General features: G+C 38.4%; 1 protein-coding gene across 4 annotated transcripts in view; it reads right to left on the reverse strand.

The window, feature by feature from the left end:
• The window catches only part of IQSEC1 (IQ motif and Sec7 domain ArfGEF 1), a 332002-nt gene that overhangs the window by 15317 nt on the left and 296008 nt on the right, over positions 1 to 20677 (reverse strand). For all 4 annotated transcript variants that reach the window (XM_065642481.1, XM_065642479.1, XM_065642480.1 and 1 more), the window contains 7 exons: positions 14968 to 15129; positions 10671 to 10793; positions 9693 to 9859; positions 7149 to 7288; positions 5616 to 5645; positions 3201 to 3326; positions 1502 to 1601 (listed from right to left, as the gene is read on the reverse strand). In XM_065642481.1, coding sequence (XP_065498553.1) covers positions 1502 to 1601; positions 3201 to 3326; positions 5616 to 5645; positions 7149 to 7288; positions 9693 to 9859; positions 10671 to 10793; positions 14968 to 15129 — 848 coding nt within the window. The remainder of the gene's footprint in view (positions 1 to 1501; positions 1602 to 3200; positions 3327 to 5615; positions 5646 to 7148; positions 7289 to 9692; positions 9860 to 10670; positions 10794 to 14967; positions 15130 to 20677) is intronic.

Here is a 20677-nt window from a genome sequence, read left to right on the forward strand (position 1 = left end):
CCAATTCGACAGTTTTGTTCGACCTCACCAACAGTCAGACCAATATTTTTGTTGCTTCTGCTTTAGTGACACTCCATGTTATTCACTGGAAAGCAGCTGATTGTGACAGCTGCTACACACAGATGTACTGAATGGCATGATGGCTCTGCCCAAAATCCCCCAGAGCTTGCTGGGGACAGGGGAAACCAAGAATAGGAATTTTACAAACCAGAGGGGAAGAATATTTCTCTTTCCCAATTGGAAAATGCTGCGTTCCACCCAACAGGCACCAATATTAGAAATACAACCAGCTCACCCCAGTGAATTCACCTCAGGAGCCCAACTAGGTCTGCTCAAGTGTCTCTGTTAAAATGCCTCCAGTTCACTGGGAGAAATCCAACCTTTTACTCCTAGTTCCTCTATAGATAATTTTATGTTTACTTGAATAGTGTTTCTACTTAGCATGCTTATGCAATTTTTATTATTTAAACATTTATTTAACTTGACATCAGAGGAATTATATATTCTTCTATTTTTAGTAGAATCCAGAATAGAAATGTTTGGCTTTCATCTCTAAAAATGAATTTTATATACTGCGCGCAGAGAGAGAGAGAATGAATGTGTATGCATATAAATAATCTGTAGGATACACCGCACCACAAAATGCTCCCTTTTGAAATCTCCAGATGCTTTGACTCGGTAACAGCGACTGCTTGTGAGTGAGCTGAGCGTTGGAGCACATTCTCAAGGACAAGCAAACACTGAGAACTTTCCACGACAGGAAAGCACAGAAACTACTGAATGTCACACTGACCTGTAACCAATTTATCCTGAAGGTCAAGGTTTTGTTCACAAACTATTAAGTCAGGTCAAACAGACTGTCTCCCGCTGTGCCACACAAGCAGCTGTGCTCACCTACGTTATTTCTGATGCAGTCTCTGGGCTTAAAATCTACACGAGCATTAGCAAACTATTTTATTTTGCTGGGTTGTTGTCCGCTAAGACTGAGCTTGACAAGCATTAAAGGTAAAAAGAATATTGGATTGATGTAGACTACAACTGACATAAACAAAAGGTGTGAGAAAAGACGAACTTTAACCCAGACTCTCTGCTTTGTATTTATATTTGAAAGAGTATACATTACCTAGGCACAAAGTTATATATAAATCCAAAAAATAAATTAAATAGGGGTTTGAATTACACGCATCATTATAAGAGTCATTATTTATTATCATACATTCAGCTCCAGCTGAGAAATAGCTATAACACGTTTGTTTCTTTACAAGCATTCTATTCTTTGAGAGCATTCACAAACAACACATTTGGCTCAATTTGGCTTCTAACTACAACCAAAAAAAATCTAACAGCAGTCTTGCTGTTTCAACCATCTTGTTTCAAACTTTAGGGCTAAGTTATTCCTCAATTCGGAAAGAAGTCCTGTCCATCTCTTTCACTCACACAAGTTCTTATTTCATTTTATTTATAAATAAAATGGCCACCAAGACAGAGAGGAAAGACTTACACTGGTTCTCAAAAAGAAGAACTTGCATTCCATAGAGGGAGAAGGACTGTCGAAAACTGTACGTGACTGAGTTCTTCTTCTTTTGAAAAATCTTGGTCACCTGAAAGTTATCAAATAAATAAAGTTAAATATCCCTTCTACTACATGTGTTTGTGGAAAATTATTGTTCTTAAGAATTAGCATACGAGGAAACATTTCATGCCAAAGAAAGCTGCACTCTGCCAGAAAAGATGAACTTGTAATTTTTTTTTAAGCAACCGATATATTTAATCTACTACTACTGAAGAAACAAAGCTGGCTTTGAAACACTGGTATCTCTTAACCAGAAGGTTCAATATTTTATCTAGCTACAAAGCCTTTATGTTCTCCATTCTCCAGAACTCTACTTCTTGACATTCCATAAAGAAAAAAAATCTGCATCTATCTAAAATACAATTACTGTACAGATGGAGAAATCTTATTCAATGACCTTGTTATTACTCTTGTTCCTTTGTGTACATGCTACCAAAATGTAAGTATGTTTAAACTGTCCTTTTCTAACAAACTTAGCTGCTCCCACACTTTCTTTCCCCTGTTTTCCCTGCGCTCTGACTGCAGGCAGGACGTGCCCATGGAGGCCTCCCCACAATGTTCATTCTCAGCCCTCGCTCTTCTGTGCTGCGGGACCTGCCAAGCTGAGGCACCGCTCTCCATCAAAAGCTCTGCAGCTGTGCAAACCTTTCCTTTTTGCCACGATTGAAGTAACATCCTGCTGCTTCCCATCACTTTGGAGGTTCTCCTCAACTGTGAACACAACCGTTCTCTGGTTTTACTAGAACTGACAAATTTGGTCTGTATTACTCCCCAAACAGTTTGATGAAACCACTGAGATCTGAGTAAGTAATAAAAACCAACAGAACACTTGTATCCTGAAGACGACAATGTCCCGTCATTTTATACCTGAGTTCACGTTTACAACTAGGAGCTTATACTCACAATCAAAAAGATGAATTTTTTCATTTACTTCCTGGTTTTAAGGTCTGAAGATACATAAAAATTACGTACAATAAAACTGTGCATCTAAAGCGTGCCTTCTTTGTCAAAAAGCATGAAATATGTAGTTAGTTCTTAGTTCTCAAGTAATGGCCAAAAAAATTCCAAATAGCGTGCAATGAATTTTCCTATTTTTAAAAGTAAATCAACCAAGTAATTGCAACAGTTTTGTATGTCTGTTTTTCAAAAGACTGGATCAAGTCAAATGCACACCAAATTAAAGTCAACTGTAAAATGTATTTCAACATATCTTATTCCTACTTCAATTAATAAACATGTCTGGTTCATATAACATGTGGAGAATACAAAGTGGCACGTATTTTTCTTTTTCCGCAAGGAACTTGAACTCATTATTCACAGAATAAAGAACGTCTCCATTTATCCATTATGAAAATGGGTAAACTGGAGGTATTTTTTGCTCTTTACAGTAAAAGTTATTGCATCAAATTACTTTCTTACACTAGAATGTAGAAATCAATAAAGGGTTTCAGTTTAAAAGCAAATTATATATAATAAAGAAAATTAAGAAAATTCAAATCTGAATCATCCCAAGATTGTTGAAGTACAGAGTAACAGGTAATAGGTATTTATTTTTAGGAATGCTCATGCACTCGATTGCCACTGATTTAAACAGAGATAGGCAGTTCATCCACCTGAAAGTACCTACCACAAGAAGATCATTAAATAAAAATATTTCTCGCTGGTGCAATCCGAGCTTCTGAGGTTTATTTGGATCTGGAACTTCAAACAGCCTACAGTAGCAAACAAGCCTCCGGTGGGGTAGAGAGAGGACCTATAATCATACGAAAGTTCTTGGTGAATATAACAATATTTAGCCATGAAAGAGCATCTTTCATATCCAGAGTCTTTTTTTGAATACTTCAAATATTTTTACCTCTAAGCCCATTAGAATTTTTCATCAAAGGACCAACAATAGGAAAATATGTATATGTATGGCACGAACCTGCATGTCATTCAAACTTCATCAAAATTCTGCTATAAAATATTCTCTAACAGCTTGCCTTCCTGTATATGGATGCCAATGAAAGTTTTACTGGGGATAGAGTTTTACTTTGTGAAACAATAAAACCTTCAAAGAACTTAACATAAAGCAAGTGGGAGCTCAAAGCAAAAGATATTTGCTTTCCTGAGCATTTTTACATATCTTTACTAGAAGAAAGGATGCAAAGCAACTTCAGCTTTTGTGAGATGAATACACTGATGTTGTAGATTATGTTTTGTCAGCCACTGAGTTAATGCAATCTGATCATTCTCCGACACCAAGGAAATGGTGGCATTGGAAAAAGTAAACGCATTTTCGGGCTGGCTGATTTTCTCATGCCAGCAAGAAAACCAAGAATAACTTTCCATTTTCTTATTTGAAATGTCTGCTGAAGCTGCTGTTTCCAACCCAGTGAGACTTCCTTTCTTTCAAATACAAATGATGAGATCTTGTCAACAGTATTAAAAGAAAACCTTTCAACTTAAAGATTGGAAGCAGAGAATATTATTTGTTAACTAGCTATATTTCATTTATGTATTACATTTATTTATGATTCCTGATTCTGCATGAGAATTGTAAGATTCACTAGGCAGAGTAAAACAGTCAAAGACTCTCAATACTGCTTCTTCCTCTGCAGGAGACAGGGTGGGCGAAGAAAAAAAAAAGAAAAAAGAGGGGAAAAAGAGCTTTGGATTCACCATCTGCCCTTGTTTCTGGTTGGTTATCAAGTCATTTGGTGAGATTCCAGCTCTTCCCCAAAATCCAATGATGACTATACTAATAACAGATAAAACGCTAATAGCATTTATCGATGGCATTAGCTTAATTACCTTCCCTCAGCTTGCAAGTAGAAGGTATTTAAGACAAAATCTGAGATATTCTAAAGGAGCCAGTGTGTTGAAGAATGCTGGAGAAATCACTGGTTTCCATTTTCAGGCTATGTGGGTAACTGAACCGCCGCTCCCATGGGCTCTCAGTGGACAGTGGCAGGAATAAGTGGTGTGTGTTCTCATTCTCTCCTACCTCCAGTTTCCCCAGCATGGGGCAGCCTGAGATTTGCTCCAGTGAGACCACGAACCCCACAGGCAGTCACTCTGAACTCGCAGACAAGCCCAGTGAGCTCTGGTGGTGGAACTGAACTCCAGCCCTTGCTTTGGCTCAGAGCAACACGTGAGCTGCTACAATTGCCTTCCACCGTATTTCAGAAAGGTCACATCTTTCAGTTTGTTTTTGCAGTAGAGTGGCACTGCTAGACATGCAGCCAGGAAACAACGACACGTACTTCACTTTGCAACATGAAGCCAGTTTTGCATGATTTTAATTGTTTACACAGGAAAAAGCAAGAAATAGAAGACTGAGAAAACAAACGAAAGTTTCGAGTTCCTTCTCTGGTTTGTCACAAGTAAGATACTAATGCACAGTGCAGTTAGAATTAAGAAAAAAATAATTAGGGTCAAATCTGCATAAGGTAATCAGATCTCAGCGAAATATGGGCACTCCTTTGCTATGAGGTCGTTTCTTCGTTCAAAACTACTAGCAATAATATTATCATGAAATTAAAGTGGAATACTGCATTAGAAGAATAGCTTTAGGATTATTTTTGAATACACCAATAGCTTAAATCTGGAATCAGTATTTCCTATGTTCATCCACCTTTCAGAAGAGAACTGTTAAATTAACTGGCAATATCTTTCTAGATTCAATACTGAATAGACCAGAAAGAACAAACACACCAGGGCCCAGCTGGAAGGGTGAGGTGCAACTGTAATTTTACTTATTTGTTTAGTCTTCACTGGCTAATTTCTACAGCGATAGTAACATTTGAAATGCATAAAAAGTGTACTTTAAAAAGTTCTACAAAACTCTTGGCAATAAATTAAGCAGTCTTTGGGAAATATATTTTTAAGAAAATCTTTATACTTCAGAGAGTGATTACTAAAACAATAGGAAAATTTTCCTTGAAAGAAGCCAAATATTTTTCAAAATTAAAATGTAACAGAATACATTATTGCCAGTTTAAGAAAATGCTGCCAGTTAAAATGACTATAAATTTTGAAGGAGTATGAGAGAAATACCTACACAACCAAGTCCATGATGCAGAGATCCAATCTACAGTAGAAAGACATATACAAGTTCGTTAAACTTCAGAGAAACACAGTACTGTATCATAGCAAGTAAATACGGCACGGTCTTACTATGGCTAAATGCCTATAAAGTAAAAACAAATATTTCTATCAATAAAGACTGTTGGCTGTTTCCTATATTTTCTTTCACACAGTTAAAAAGCCTCTCAGCAGAAGAATCCTTGAGCCTAGGACTCCATTGAGGGCATTGTTTTCTTAATCCCATTTAATTTCCAAGGTCGGTATTAGTTTTAGGATTTGAATTGCCACATGCCTGAATAAAAAAAGAACCATGAAAAAAAAATTGGCTCGCACAGAAGCCTATATATAAACCTAAATCCTCAAACAATTACAGAAAATAAGTTTCATATGAAAGCCTAAGTGACTATCAGATACTGATTTTAGAATATTTATTTCCCTTCTCCTCAAAAATACGTAAAAGCTTTTATTAAGGAAATTTTACTTTGTGGTCCCTCATTCTCCTCCCCTCTGCTCACCACGTTGAGGCTTGTCTGAGTCGACATTAGAATTCAAAGCTCTTTAAAAGTAATAGGGAGAATCCTGACATCTAGGCTCTTTTTCTTAATAAAAGATCCCCCAACCCACCAGTCCCTGCTGCAGTAAAGTTCCCCAGAGCTGATAAAAAAGTGATGCAGAACTTCAAAACCATGCAAGTCTAGGGTTTTTTTGGCTCTGTTCTAGGCTGCCTTGGGGATTATTAACATGAAGATTTTCAGAATGTGACTCTAGGACTTGAATTCAAGAAGGCTGACGATCTACTGTCCCTCTCTACATCAGACACCACCGTTACCAGGTAAAATATTGGTCTTAATATCTGTGTGTTCACTCAGCTCTAAAATGCCATGGCCTTGCTTTTCTCTCTCCTTTTCCAACAGATGCTTTGAAGTATAATTTATACTGCAAAGTATTTCAGGATTTTTCCCATAACAAAGCAAGAGGTATCTCTGCATGCTGAAACCCAGCACTGGAAGCCCTGGGATCTGATTTCCAGGTGAGTTCTGAGCCAACGCAACACAATCCCCTCTTCCAAACACCAGTTCCCAGAGCCAGCTGCCACGCTGAGAACGATGCTGACGTGAGCAGAAATTCTCTATTACTCCTGGAAATCATGGAGCCATAACCGATACCACAAATGTTGAAATACAATTCTCTACAACATCATCTTAATAAAACACTTCAATTCTTTTGAAACAAGCACAAGAACTGCCAACAATGCAGATATTCCGGTGTAATTTCAGAATTGTAAAGCTTCACATACAGAAAAGAGTTTAAGACTCGTATCATCACCGCACTGTGAATACTCCAAAACTAAAACCAACTTTATAGCAAATTATTATCTTGACAGTTTCTGCCTTTTGCCATTTATCAACCCATTTATACTTGTGAGCAACACACTTCTATATTGTTCTACATTGCACATTGTGCTCCATCTCCTTAGTAACTGACAGGCAGTGCAAAGTGAACTTACCGGTTTCTTTCCTACTATGAGTTTTTCCACCTTCTGGACTTGGGATACATGATCCTCATTTGTCTTCAGTTCCCGTTTGCGGATTCGCTCATAAATCCCAATCAGCATTTCTCGTGGGATATCCTCGCCATCGTCCACACCTGCAGAAGCCAACAGTTTCTGTTCTCAGCCTGGCTCTCAATGATCTAACACACACTGTCATTGCTCAGCAAGGAGAGGAGGAAAACCTGGGCAATCTCTGTTTCCTCTGCTCACAGTAACGCCAACGTTGCCTACGGCTGCTCATGTACTGGCTGATGTCGTGCTGTTTCACAGCTTACTGCTCCCGAGACATTGATGGAAACTACGCAGGTTTGGCTAATCTAAAACTTAGGCATAAAAAGGCTAATTTGCTATTTAATTTTTTTTAAAGTTTCCTCTGTTTGGCATCAAAGCTCAAACGAGTTAAATAACCCTTTAAACACTAAAATCTCCAGTATGACCTCCTCCTAGCAGTATTGCCACTGAGAGCAAGCAGAACAACAATTCCATTTTGCCTCTGTCCCAATACTACTCAACACTGTTCATAAAATAATTTCCTACAAGAGAACCTTATGAACATTCAATAAAATTAATTTCACCAATATTTCCTGTATGACTTCAAAACCAATTAATTGACTCTGGAAAAACAAATCAACAAAATAGTCTAGTTACAGTATTATTGTTTAGCTCTCTGTGATCATTGTTGGCAGGTCACTATTCTAACAAATGTCACAGTGTCGTGAATGCTTGATCCTGAATTTTGAATAGCAGTGGAAGGAGTCCAATTTCAATAAGTGGCTTAAGCTGGATTTCCTGGGGACAGGGAGATGCATGTCTATTTTTTAACCAGGTTTTAAAGCAATAAGCTCTTATCTCCCATTCTGAAGCCAAAGTCGAGTATTTTGTCACACAGTGGAAAAACTTCTCACATTAAAAATACTGTGATAAAATATAGTTTCTTTGCAACTCGAACCAAGCAAGTGCCTCTATGCTGTTCCACACCAGCAAGCCTTCCACAGCGCACCCTTCATTTGAAGTTACAGGCAAGGCAGCCTGTTGGAAAAATGCCTACAGTAAGAACAACTGCTGGTATTTGGGCTGGAGCTCAGAGAGGATGTACTGTATTTAACACAACAAATATAACTCTAGTATTACGCTAAGAGAGGAATATCAGGCTTTTTGTAACCATTGCGGACTTTATGATAAAATCTCAACACTACCTTAAATTTTGCTAAGCTAAAACACCCGCTAAGCATAGATCATTCATTGAGGTCTTACATAAATCTAAAGGAATAAAATCACCGAAGAGGACTTTCATTTTCGAGATCTGAAATTCCAGGACACTGCAAGCATTTTATTTTCACTAGTCCTAAAATCAAAGCACTACATGCACACATGAATACAAACTGTCATGCACCTGAGATGCGCCAATATATTTTCACATATTAAGGAACTTGATTCTGTCTTCCTGCCATCAGCCCACTTTTAAGTATTGCTGAGCCCACGGCTGTTCCTGAGTCCACCAGCACGTGCTGGTGCCTGCAGCAGTGGGCCTGTTCTGCTACCATGCTGCTACAGCTATTGTTGGGAAAGGAGGAGAGACTGTGCACTAAGTTGTGCTTATTTTGTGCTTAAAAGCAGGGGGAGGAGGAGGAGAGGGCTGCAACACTGAGCAGGCAATTTTCATGCCCTTTGCACAAACACACAGTAATGGAACTATAGTAGAAGCTGCTTTTTCCCTATGGGCACAAACTATCTTAAAGGAGAAAAAGGGACGGGGACTTCAGCCTCATTTTCTTTCTCTACCATCTGAGTACCCTTCTGTGATGAAAGGTAAATGCTGCCTGATCCATTCTTCCCTGAGTGCCCAGGAACAACGGGAGGTATCGTCTCCTTGTGCGGTATCTTCCTTCTCAGCTCCGCAGTGACTGCTCTTGTTAGGCAGAGCTGATTCTTGATAGAAATCTGCTCTTTTTCAGCAGAAAGAACCAGCATAGAAAACTCTTGAGACACAGATTTGAAACAATAGCCATATTTTTTTGGCAGGCAGTCTAACTGCAAGCTTAGGTGTGGATAGCCTGGCAAATAGTTTCTTGATCAGAAAATACTCCAATGAAGAAATCAAAATTAAATTTCTGTGCTATTTACTGTTTACCTTTCAGAAAGGTTTTGGAGTTGGGGTTTTTTTTTTCCACACTGAGAATTTAAATCTTTAGTTTATTTCCAAAAGTTCTCACCATGACATAGTGATTTCAGTTCCTCAACATATATACATACATGTGGATAAAAAGACCTGACGATACATCCATTCAAGAAAGACAGGATAAAAACAACAAAATACTATATGCTTAATTCCATTTTAACTATTCCAGAAATAACTAAAGCCTGTAAAAATGTCAGTAGTTTTAAGCCAGGTGAAATCAGGATCAAGTCCTCTGATATTTTCTGTTTTTCCCAGAAGAAACACAGTATCACTCCAGTGACAGTTACAGGGAAAAGCTTGCATCTTTAGAGTTTGCTTACCCCTTAGATTCTTGACAAAATCTTCTAGCTTCATTTTGCGTTCTGGTTTCACATTTGGGCTGTACATATCTGTGTTTAACAGTATGATGGCGAAAGCGAGAATGAAGATGGTATCAGGATTTCTGAATTGTCTTACAACACCTGGATTGCAGATACAGTATCGTTGGCTGTAAAAAAGCAAAGAGGGGAAGCTGTCAGAGCTATGAATTACTGTTCTAATTCCATCACATAAACCAACTGCTACATTCCAGGGGCTGAGCAAGTTGTTATTTGTGTTCCATAACACATACTTAGCTTTCCGTTCACGTATTTTCATAAAACAGTCCTAGAATGTGGAAGGCTTTTGTTTTCTACTACCACATAACTTCACTTCTTAGTACAGATTCTGAGTTACGATAACTTCAGTATTTCATTTTTTTCAGTGAATAATACCCATTGACACCAGGTAAGAATACAGCATTGATTTTATTATTAATTATTAATAGCTGAGTGCCACATGATGATTTACATCTCATCCTGCCCTGGATAAAGTACACTTGTGTTAGTATTAATAAGTTAGTGCTTTTTATTCCACTATTTTTGAAATGTTTAATGAAAGACTGAGATCATATATACTCTAAAATGTAAATAGTCTTGTAATTCCACTCATATAAACTATTATATCCAAATACATTGAAAGAGACATTCAAAAATCCTTAAACAGCTTTGCAACTGATGCCACAAAGAAATTTTAATTGAGAAACCTCGCTATATTAACACGAGATACATGAACAGCACCAGCAAATAAAACCTCCTGTTTCAAACTTGGCAAAACCACCACAACCGACACGCTGCATTCGAAACTGTACGGAGCTCACGAGGACACTGCCAACAAGCAGGGGAGTAACTGGGACACACTGAACTCGCCCAGTCCTCTGGTTGGACTGTCAGACAACAGCAGGTTGCTGGTGACCAGAGCAATTCACTTCAGCATCATACCTGAAAGCTTCAATGAGCCGTTCGACTTTCTGGGCTTCTCCTTGAACACGGATATGAGCCTGAAATTTCCTGAGTGCTTCATCCAGTTCCATTGTTGAGAAGTCCATCTCATCCACAACACAGCTAGGAGAAAAACACATTGCCGTTGTGGCTTTTAATTCCTAACAACACAGTACCAAAGGCAAAACTTTGAGACCAAAAGAACGTTTCTATTTTCCATCTCTTGTAAAGATCAATGGAGGTTTTTTGGAACTTTCAGCAGCAATCGCAATAATTGTAGGTAAGGTGCAAAGGAAGGATTCCAAATAATATATCAATGAGAATGCGTACACGTAAGCAGGGCCTGTTTGATAACAGAATAGCTGCTGGAAGGACAAATGTTTGACCAATGTAAGTGACATACCATTGTCAAGAATAATTATTGGGTTTGTGCTTCCGGGCTGATCAATTATTACAATGACTACAAGAATAATAAAAAGCTTATACTGTTCAAAATATTACACCTAAAACAGCCAGCAGCAAGCACAATAATCTGTACCAAGCGGTTGTGTTTAGGAATGTTCTTACATACTGTGAAAAAAAAAATGATCTTGTTTGGATACTCTCTTATAATTACTGTAATTCTCATTTCCCCATCATTTGCCATGTCTTTCAGTTAACATTTATGGAGAAATAATTACTTTCTTCCTCTGAAAACACAGTGCTGATAAAAAATAAAAAAAGGAACTACTTGAATATAATCAACAACATGAACTATGTCATTCTAATACTTGGCTTAAAGACTACTTTAAAATCAGAAGCTTTTAAGTTTCCTTTCTTTAAATTTGCCTTTAGTTTTTAAATGACCAGACATGAATCACGGCAAGTAACAGCACTGTAATGCAGAAACCACAGAAAGCAAGCACAATCCAGTTTTAAAAACCCTTCTTAAATGTATAGCCATGCCATGATAAATCAGCTCACATTTTTCTTCTAGTAACGTTGTGGCTAACATAGATTAATACCAAAGCAATTTATTCACTTCCCCTTGAATATTTTTCCTGTTACACAGAAGCACAAGAAGCAGACAAGCTGTGCCTTTCTCACACCCTTTCCAATCCACACCTAAAAGCCTATTATCAGTTCTGCAACAATGCTCACAGTCTTCCCACCTATTGCGAGTTCTGTAACACTTTCAAAAGCTCTTTTCTCCTTCGAAGGTGTAAAGCACATGTGCAGACAGGCTGGATTCAAAATGAAGGAATTAGAGCAATTAAGAACCTCCAGAAACACACTGGCCAACAGCATCATGGGGAGGGGTCTTAATCTTTTCTATGAGCTATGGAGACAGCAGATACACCACCATGGTCAATATTCTTAACTGGAACCAGTAATTTCCTGCAATATTTCAAAATAGTGAACAAAACTTTTCTAGTGGCTACGTAATGAAAAAACTAGTCACTTTGGCTAGGTCTATACAGCAAAAGGAATCATGAAAGTAAGACCAGACATACTTGTTTAGCTTTTTTTAAAACAATGGCTAATAAAATTATAACCGTTGATAATATCATGATCATAATGATAAAGAGAACATGACTAAATGGGCTGTAGTCAGTGCAGGAGAGCTGAGTCCACACACACTGTGGGTGAGAAAGCCTGCGCACATCTTCACTGCACTGGCCCATCTCCCAGGCAGGTCAGAGCAAGAAGCTGCCAGGCTTCACCAGATTACCTGAAACTTCTTCCTGGGAATCAGCCCCTGCTCACCACCTCTCGACAAAACACAGGCAAGAAGAGTGGAATTTGCTGGGTCACCGCAGCCAAACTGCTGAGATTCTCTACGGTACCATTTGCCTGTGCTCTTGCGCATAACTGTGCAATGAACTGAAATGATGGAGTCCCGTACAGAGCAACGCAACGTCATACTCTCCCTCTCGCATTTAACGGTGTTCTTTATGATGGTTTTATTTTATTCTTTCTTTGAGTGACTGCACTTTTGTTTCCTAATGCAAAGTCAAGCCACTGTTGGTGGTCAGATCCTCAGCTACATCCCTATGACATCAAGCACTCCTTGGTCAGGCAGAGAGAGAAATCTGAGGCTCACTGCAGAACAGCAGCGTTTTGGGAAGCATGTCTGATGTCCACAACACCAGCTACGCCAGCCCCACGCCACCCAAACGGTGCCTTTACAGTTCAGCTGCCACCAGGTAGCAACTGCAGTAGGCTCAGAATGCAGCTCTTGGTCAAAGATTTAGGCTACTCTCTTGAGTGCTTTCTAAGCTCCAGTGAAAAGAAGATTTCAAGTAGTTGAAATACTGTAATTTACAGGATCTGGGAAACCTGAACACAAACCAAAGTAAGTCACTTGAAATTAAACTGTGTAACAGAAAAAGGATCATCTGCTAAAATAGCTTTTCTATGTGACAGCCTGGAGTTATTATCAGTTCAACAAAACCTACCTCCAATCTGTAAATGTGATATTTAAGGTGAAATGCTATTCTGTTGTCTCTTTTTAAGAAAAAATACGCTGTTCCTATTTGCAGACAAGGTTCAGAACACTGTCATAAGAACTGCACTGCTTACAGGGTGTTCCTCACCCCAAAGCATAGGTGAAACGGCTTATTTAAGAACAGATTAGTTTCAATACAAGGATTGTTGTGGGGTTGTAGGTAGGTGATTATGACCTCTTCTTAACAATTGACCTCATCACGGATACAGCATCTGGCTTAGCAGAGACACACTTCTTCTTACCCATATGGAATAGTTTGTTTGAGATGGTGAGGGGAAACGATTTGTTCAAGATCAAAAATTGAATCATCTAAGATAATAAATGATCTCGTCCTGGACTTGTACTGTTTTCTTTTAAAGAATTAGAAAACATGCACTCTTTGGAAAGTCTTCACCTTAGTCTGACTCATAATTGCAAAATCCAGACGACCATTACAAGCAGCTACTGACGACTCATGCTTAACAGGGGTTGCATCAAACCCAAGCCCTAATCTGTTACTGTGTACTGTAAGGCTGGCTGCTACCCATTCCCACGTGCTCTGCTATAGAGCCTCTTCTGCTGCTTTCTGCTGCATATCGGACCGCAGAAGGCACAGGAAAGAAAGAGAAGACCTCTAACAAAAGGTCTATGGCATATGTACACATGCCATTAGCTGTATTAATACCGTGCTCAGGCTTGCAATTTGAGGCACATAAGTCCTGACAGCATAACAGAAAGGCCAGGAACGTGACCAACATCTTTGCAGTATGAAGCCAGTGAGAGCAGTCTATAAGAAATATGCACAGAAAATATAACGTGTTGGCAGACACTTTCTATCAGGATACCATAACCTTAAAATTTTTGCGATGTATCAGTATTACGGTATCAACATTCAGTCCTCAACTAAGCCCGCATCTATAGACCAATGCACATTGCAGCACAGCTTTTCTTATTCTCTGGTTAAAACCTGTGGTCAGAATTTTTCCTAGTTCTCCTTAATGGGCAAGATGTGGGGTTTTTTTGCTTTCATTCTCATCAGTTTTGTTAAATATCTAACTAAATTTTTCATACAATTCCTTAAAAAAACTGAACTAAGATGTATTCATGTTTACAGGTCATTATATCAGATACAAAAAAAAGAGCACACCCCTAAGGAATAAGTTTTAAATGAACACTCTCTTAAAACAATTTATTGTTTTGGTCTACTCTGTATATAAGGTTTAGAACTTTATGGCCAAGCTGCTAAAAGTCTAATTTTCTGCTTTGAATTTGTTTTTTAAAACAGTTTTGGTTTGGTGTTTTTTTTTTTTCTTTTGGAAAAGAACGGTTTGTATAGATCTTGTCAGCATATGCCTGCACACGCTGAAATCCCTGTTTATCTAACATCTGAGCCATTTGGCTGCACTAATTATTTTCATGTTCTGTTACTGATGAAGCCTTATGTTGCATATAATATTATTTTGTTTCATTCCGTAAATTATTAGAGAGCCCGAGGAAGGAAAAAGACTTTGAAATAACATCCTTGAAATAACACCAATAAAATTAAAACATAAATTTAGCGTAAATGTACATGAGTACAGGGAATATAAATCCTTTTAAGTATCTTGCTGGATCAAAACAAAAACAGTAACTTAGCTGGAAAGCAAAGAAATAAATATTTGCTCATGTGCATGTTTTCTTTCTTAACCCTTAGTCTGGTTTCGCCCTCCTTCAGAAGAAGAGGCAGAGACAGGCACAAAACATTCAGAGACCATTACGACCTCTAGCTCGATGAAACGGCTTACCGGAACATTCAAATACGCTTACCTCCTCGCCACACACAATACTCACTCTAATACATCCCGGTTGAACTGTTTTTGCCGATTTCCCAAAAATTCTCCAATCATCTGTCTGCTGAGACCTTTCCTCTGCAGGAGAAAGTGGGCGACGCCGACTGGAGTGTCTGGCACAAAACCTCGCTCAATCAGGTACTGGACTCCTTTCTCAGGTTTTCTAAGGAGAAATGAAAATGCAAAACTATTAATTTTCTTCCATTGGACCTGAAGGCATCTGATTAAAATTCTACGACAATTTTCCCAAACGCTTTTGACTTATGTACTACTAGTATGGGCTAGTGTAGTTTCAGGAGAAATGCAACCCTCCCGTAGAACATACCATTAATAGCTTACTAGCTTTGAAACACATCTTTGCGTGTTATTACACATTTCCCTGCTCCATAACCCTTCCCAGAGAAGCTTTATATGCAAACAGCTTCAGGCATGAAAGTCAAAACACTTGTCCATGCAAAAGACAAGCCCAACATCAGCTACTAAATGCTCCTGTTGCTGGGAGAAATAGACCTTCCAGAAATTGAGCTAAAAACCTGCTGCTGACAAACAAGAAACAAAGAACAGCCCTGACCTCCCCCTCCCCTGCTGGCAAAAGTTAACCTTAAAGTTAACCTTATAGAACAAAAATATCCAAAGAGGTAGGACTTGCAAGCTGAGAATCCAAAAAATAAGGGGAAAGAAAAAAGCCTGTCATGCAGAAAGAAGCAATTAATAATAGTGGAGCTCCCATCTAATTTAGATTTTTTTTTCTTGTCCTTTAACACACCTATTGCCCCAGGTTTCCCGCTTTCATAGTTTTCTTGAGTATTTTACATCTCTTTATACATCACCACCAGATTTAGCTGTAACCATTTTCCAATCTCAAAACAAAGTAAGCTGAAGCTACGAATTTTAATGTATTAAGAAGCATATGTTGGGGAGGAGGCTTGGGGATGGAATTGATTTCTGGCAACAAAATGCACTTCTTATAAAGGCAAATGCTGCTTATGTTTTGAAGTAAAATTCCTCTCACAGCACATATTGTGCATTGTGTCTTCCAGCGGTGTGATACAACAAACACTCGTTATTTCTTTTAAAGATATTAAAGGGTTATCTTCACAGAACCAGTAATTCATCATCATCTTCATTTTGTAAGGAATGACAATACAATGTCCACCTGTCCAAGTGACTGGTGTGCAGCATGCTGGATGACCTGAAAGATACGTCGTTTAAGGGGAGCAAATCACTTTCATAGGACAAGGTGACCATACTATTTTTGTATAAGGTTCATCATACAACCATAACCCCTCCTCAGGGTTTTTAATTGCAAATAACATCACTAAATACATCACCATTCAGTTGTCCTGTTCTTTTACATTACACTTAATACCCTATTAAGAATTAGATAGATCAAAGGAATATATTATGTAATTTAATCAAAAGGGAGTTATCAAATTTCAGTTTCTTGCATCAGGCTTTGCGGCTCTTTTCATCTTAAATAAGATTACACATATGGTCATCTTCTAAATACAATCTTGTAAAATGAATCTCCTTCAACACTCAAAAAGTACCCTTTTTCTTGTAAGTAATGTAACTGCTACGTTCATAGGCTTTTGAGTTGTATTTCAGAAGCCTTAATATTTCTGAATTTAAATTCAAAGCATCCAACAAAACGGGAATAGTTTTCTCAACCTCGTTTTTTAGTGAGCTACATTTGTCTGTAAGGTTTGGAGTGATCCAAACCCAGGAGAGTTCCTGCCCAGCAATTGTTGAAACAGAAAACGAAGAACATGGTCACAAAGTACAACTTGATCCAAAGATCACCTTTACTTGACATATAGAAAATGCTGGATTGTTGCTTATTATACTAAACCACAACTTGAATTCTTATCACTCCCACAAGCCTGAACATTTAAAATCATCACAAAGGAGACACATAATTTATTTTGCATCAGTTCCGAAGCAGTTGTACAATTTTAAGTAAGCCAGGGTCTGTTTCTTCACATAAGAAGCTCTGCTTCTGGTTTGGCAATATGAAATCATGTTATTCAGATAACTTTACGAAAGGCTCCAAAAGGTACTCAAAAACCCATTTGGCAACGCACATTGGAAGCCAAAAGCTCTTTTCCCATTGATTCCTTCTTCATGCTGCAGAGAAGCAACAGGAAGTTTTGCAGTCTCTGTTTATTTGACAGTAGTCTAACTTGTAACTAAAGTTGTAACGTGGAAGCAATGTAAACTCTGAACTGTAATAACATAAAAATATTACCTGAAAACTCCGAACTGTAAGAATGAAGACTACTCTTTATTTGATAAATCAAACTGTGGTAGCAGTGGCATAACCTTCAGAGTAACAACCGTAAGAGTCATTTCCACAGGGAAGAAACTTTCTTTCTAACTCTGACCCACTGAATTTGCCAACTAGAGATCAATACAATCGTGTCATACTATTTTGAAATCTCTCCTTTATAAACCATTAACTTTGTTGTTCTGTTCTAGAAAAACACCTCAGGTGAAGAGCTCCGTGTGGGCTGAGCTCAGCCGCCAGGCAAGCCCAGCCTAAGCCGGTACAGAGATACCGCTACTAATAAAGAACTCACCAATTAGGAGGCTTCTCTAGAGAATTTCTAACGGGCGTTGAGAGGAGAACTGTAACTTTCTGTAATGTTAATTTGATCTTTCATTGAAGGTTCCAACAGTCTTCACTACAACAGGGATACAGGATTTCTTAGGCAAGCATTAGGAGGACAACTGTTCTTCCAGACAGGACCTATAGCTTCAGGTCATCTTTGGGTAGCTTGCCCTGAGCAATGCCAGTCTGTAGTGGAGTATCTGCTAAAGGGTGGTGTAAAGGATGAGCAGCCAGGGGCAGCTGGTACCGCTCTGGAGTTGTCAGGTACCACTCGCTGAGCAATGCAGCACACAATGTTTTCAGTTTTCCTATTAGCAAAGCAAATTATCTGCTCACAGGAGAACTCCAAAGGTTAAGTGTTATATGGGGCAGTGCACAAATACAGTTCTAAATAAAATTAGTTTCTGTGGCTAAACGTATTAAATATCAGAGGAAGAAAAAGTTCCTTATGCAATGGGTATCTCCCTAGTTTCCCATTCAGCTCATAAACGCTAATTTCGGTTTCTGTTCTGGAAGTCTAGCTTGCCAACAAAATCTCTTCATATTTCTATTTTTGATGACCTGAAACCTTGAATTCGTTCAACATTCTTGACCAAGAAATTGAATTGAATTTTATCAAACATCTTTTTGGAAGAACAACCTCCCTTCTGCTTTTTTAATCACCTTGCAAGCTGGGGAGGTTGCGGGGTTTATTGCTGTGGTAGGTTTCCTCCCACCCCACACCAGCTGGGACACTAACTTATTCAACAGGAAAAGTACTTAATAGAAAACTGTCACTTTGTCAGAGCATTCTGAAGTGCTGTGAAATTTAACCTAAAAAGTGAAGCTAACAATAGGTTAAGAGAAAAATGTACACAAGGGTGCCTTTCCTCTCTGTCTTTAAACGGAAGAAATATTTTCCCTATTTTCAAATTTTGAGAAATTGAAGTACTAAACGGGTTCATGACAATATAAGTCATCCCCAATAACACAAATTTCAAATATTACTAAGTATGAAGGATTTTCCTCTTAAATGCACCAAGAGGACATGCAGGTTGTGGTGCTGACTATCAGCAAACTCCCAGAAATGCATTTGCTCCTTCCCAATGAAAGGCAAAAACCACCAGGCAGCTGACAGGGCTCTGGGAGGGCAGGTTTTAAAAGGCAACAGGGATTCTACTGCTGGTAAAAGCAGCTATTTTATATTGGACAAACTTTCTTTTTCACCAAACCCTACTGTTCCTGAAGTGTACGACTGGGTGCAGAAGGGAGTGGGTCATGGACATCTGACACAAGTTATCCTCGTTATCCTCACAATGGAGCGCAGGCCGTTTTGTACTCACAACTGCGAGTCTTTTGTGATTAGGAAAATTCCCAGTGATGATTTGTTAATTACTCCTACCAATAACAGGGAAGATGAGAAGTCTATAAATAGCAATCGTTGAAGCTGCATAAGCAGAGCATTTATTTTCAGATTTGAATGCATTAACTAATAGCAAAACACACCCTCTAAAGATAGCACCTTACATAGCTGATAATATACACAGTTAGAAAACTTTTCATATTTCCAGATTGCTTCCAAACTAAAGCTTAGAAATGTCTTCTATTTCAAAAAATAAGCAAAACAAAGAAATACAAAAAAACCCCACACACCAATCAGCAAACAAATCAAATTAATCTATTGAGAGGAAGAAAAAAAAATCAAGTAACACAAAAAGGTGTGCAAAAACATATTTACATAAGATTCTCAGATGCTGCATGAAGGGTTAAGGAATTTTCCAGAAACCAATTAATAATGAGATCTCTAGGATGGTTTAAAGAGACTTTTAGGGAAAAAACAGCTATGGAGAAAGTAATGGAAACTTGAAAATAACAGATCAAACCCATTTATTTTAATCAGCACACTTCTGAGAGAGTACTGGGCTTCTCCAGCAAAAATGTTGTCTGTGTGTTTCTGAAGACAGGCTGGATCCTGCAGCAATTTCTGCAAAGTGGCATCTTTAAGAGGAAGCAAATTGCAGGAATGAACAGGGCAAAAATCAGGCATGGACAACAGTTAAAACAAACAAACACCACCAAAAAAAAAAAAAAAAAAAAAAAGAGAAAAAAAACCCCAAGCTCCCTGAAAACAAAACCCATTCCCCCAAGAGCCAAGACACCAGTAAATCCCTGCACATCACTGCTGTTTCCCCTCCTGCCTGGGCATAATACTAACTAGAAGGAGATGGCTTATTTATTTAGCAAGTTCTACATGCAGTACTGAAAGCATAAATTTAGCGGAGGTTCATATAACTTGCTGACATTTGTGTGGATTTCATTAGAGTGGTGGTTTGTTGGGAGTTTATAGCTTGTGAAGCCAAGGAGGAGTAGTGGGTTTTTTTTTCCTTTAACAGCTATGCACGTTGAATCTGAACAAGTCACAAAAGGTCAGTATGTTCAGGAGGTTTGCTAATGTAAGTGATTTACAAGGCTCTCCTAAAAATGAGTTCTCCTTTGGAGGATGGGGTAGAAAAGATGATCAAGGGTAATAATATTGAAGTGGGTACATTCCTGAGAGAAGTGCCCCTTATTCAAGTTAGAAGTATACAGATGAAAAAAAAAAAAGGAATGGTAGTTGTTTTTCCTTAAACTAAAACCTACATGTATATAAGCAGCATAGTATCTTTAGAAAAATACTGCATTCCTAATATTTTTATTGTCATGAACAAATCAGTAAGTAGAGTAGTCATCCAGATACGTGTAATTCTGAACGTAGCATTACTTGTCTCAATTAACTTTCACCTGGTCGGAGGAACCACTGACAGACAACTTTAGGATACATGTTGTTACAATCATTTATACCATGTGAGAGTATTATCAACCTGCAAAGATAATCACCAAACTAGCTGTTGCAGAAAATCCCAATTGCCAGTGATAATAAACCAGCCCTAAAGCTCCCTGAATTATTAATATGGACTGTCAATATTACATAACTCTAGTCCCTGGTTTGACATTTCCTCTGCTTGGATTGTTTTCAGAGGTGCCCAACACCTGCTGGAGTTTGACAGCAGGAAAGGGATGGACACCCAGATTGCCCATTGAGCCACTAGAGGAAACACGGTTAGAAATAGACCACCTTATG

This window comes from Caloenas nicobarica, chromosome 11 (assembly GCF_036013445.1).
Source record: "Caloenas nicobarica isolate bCalNic1 chromosome 11, bCalNic1.hap1, whole genome shotgun sequence".
NCBI classification, from domain to species: domain Eukaryota; kingdom Metazoa; phylum Chordata; class Aves; order Columbiformes; family Columbidae; genus Caloenas; species Caloenas nicobarica.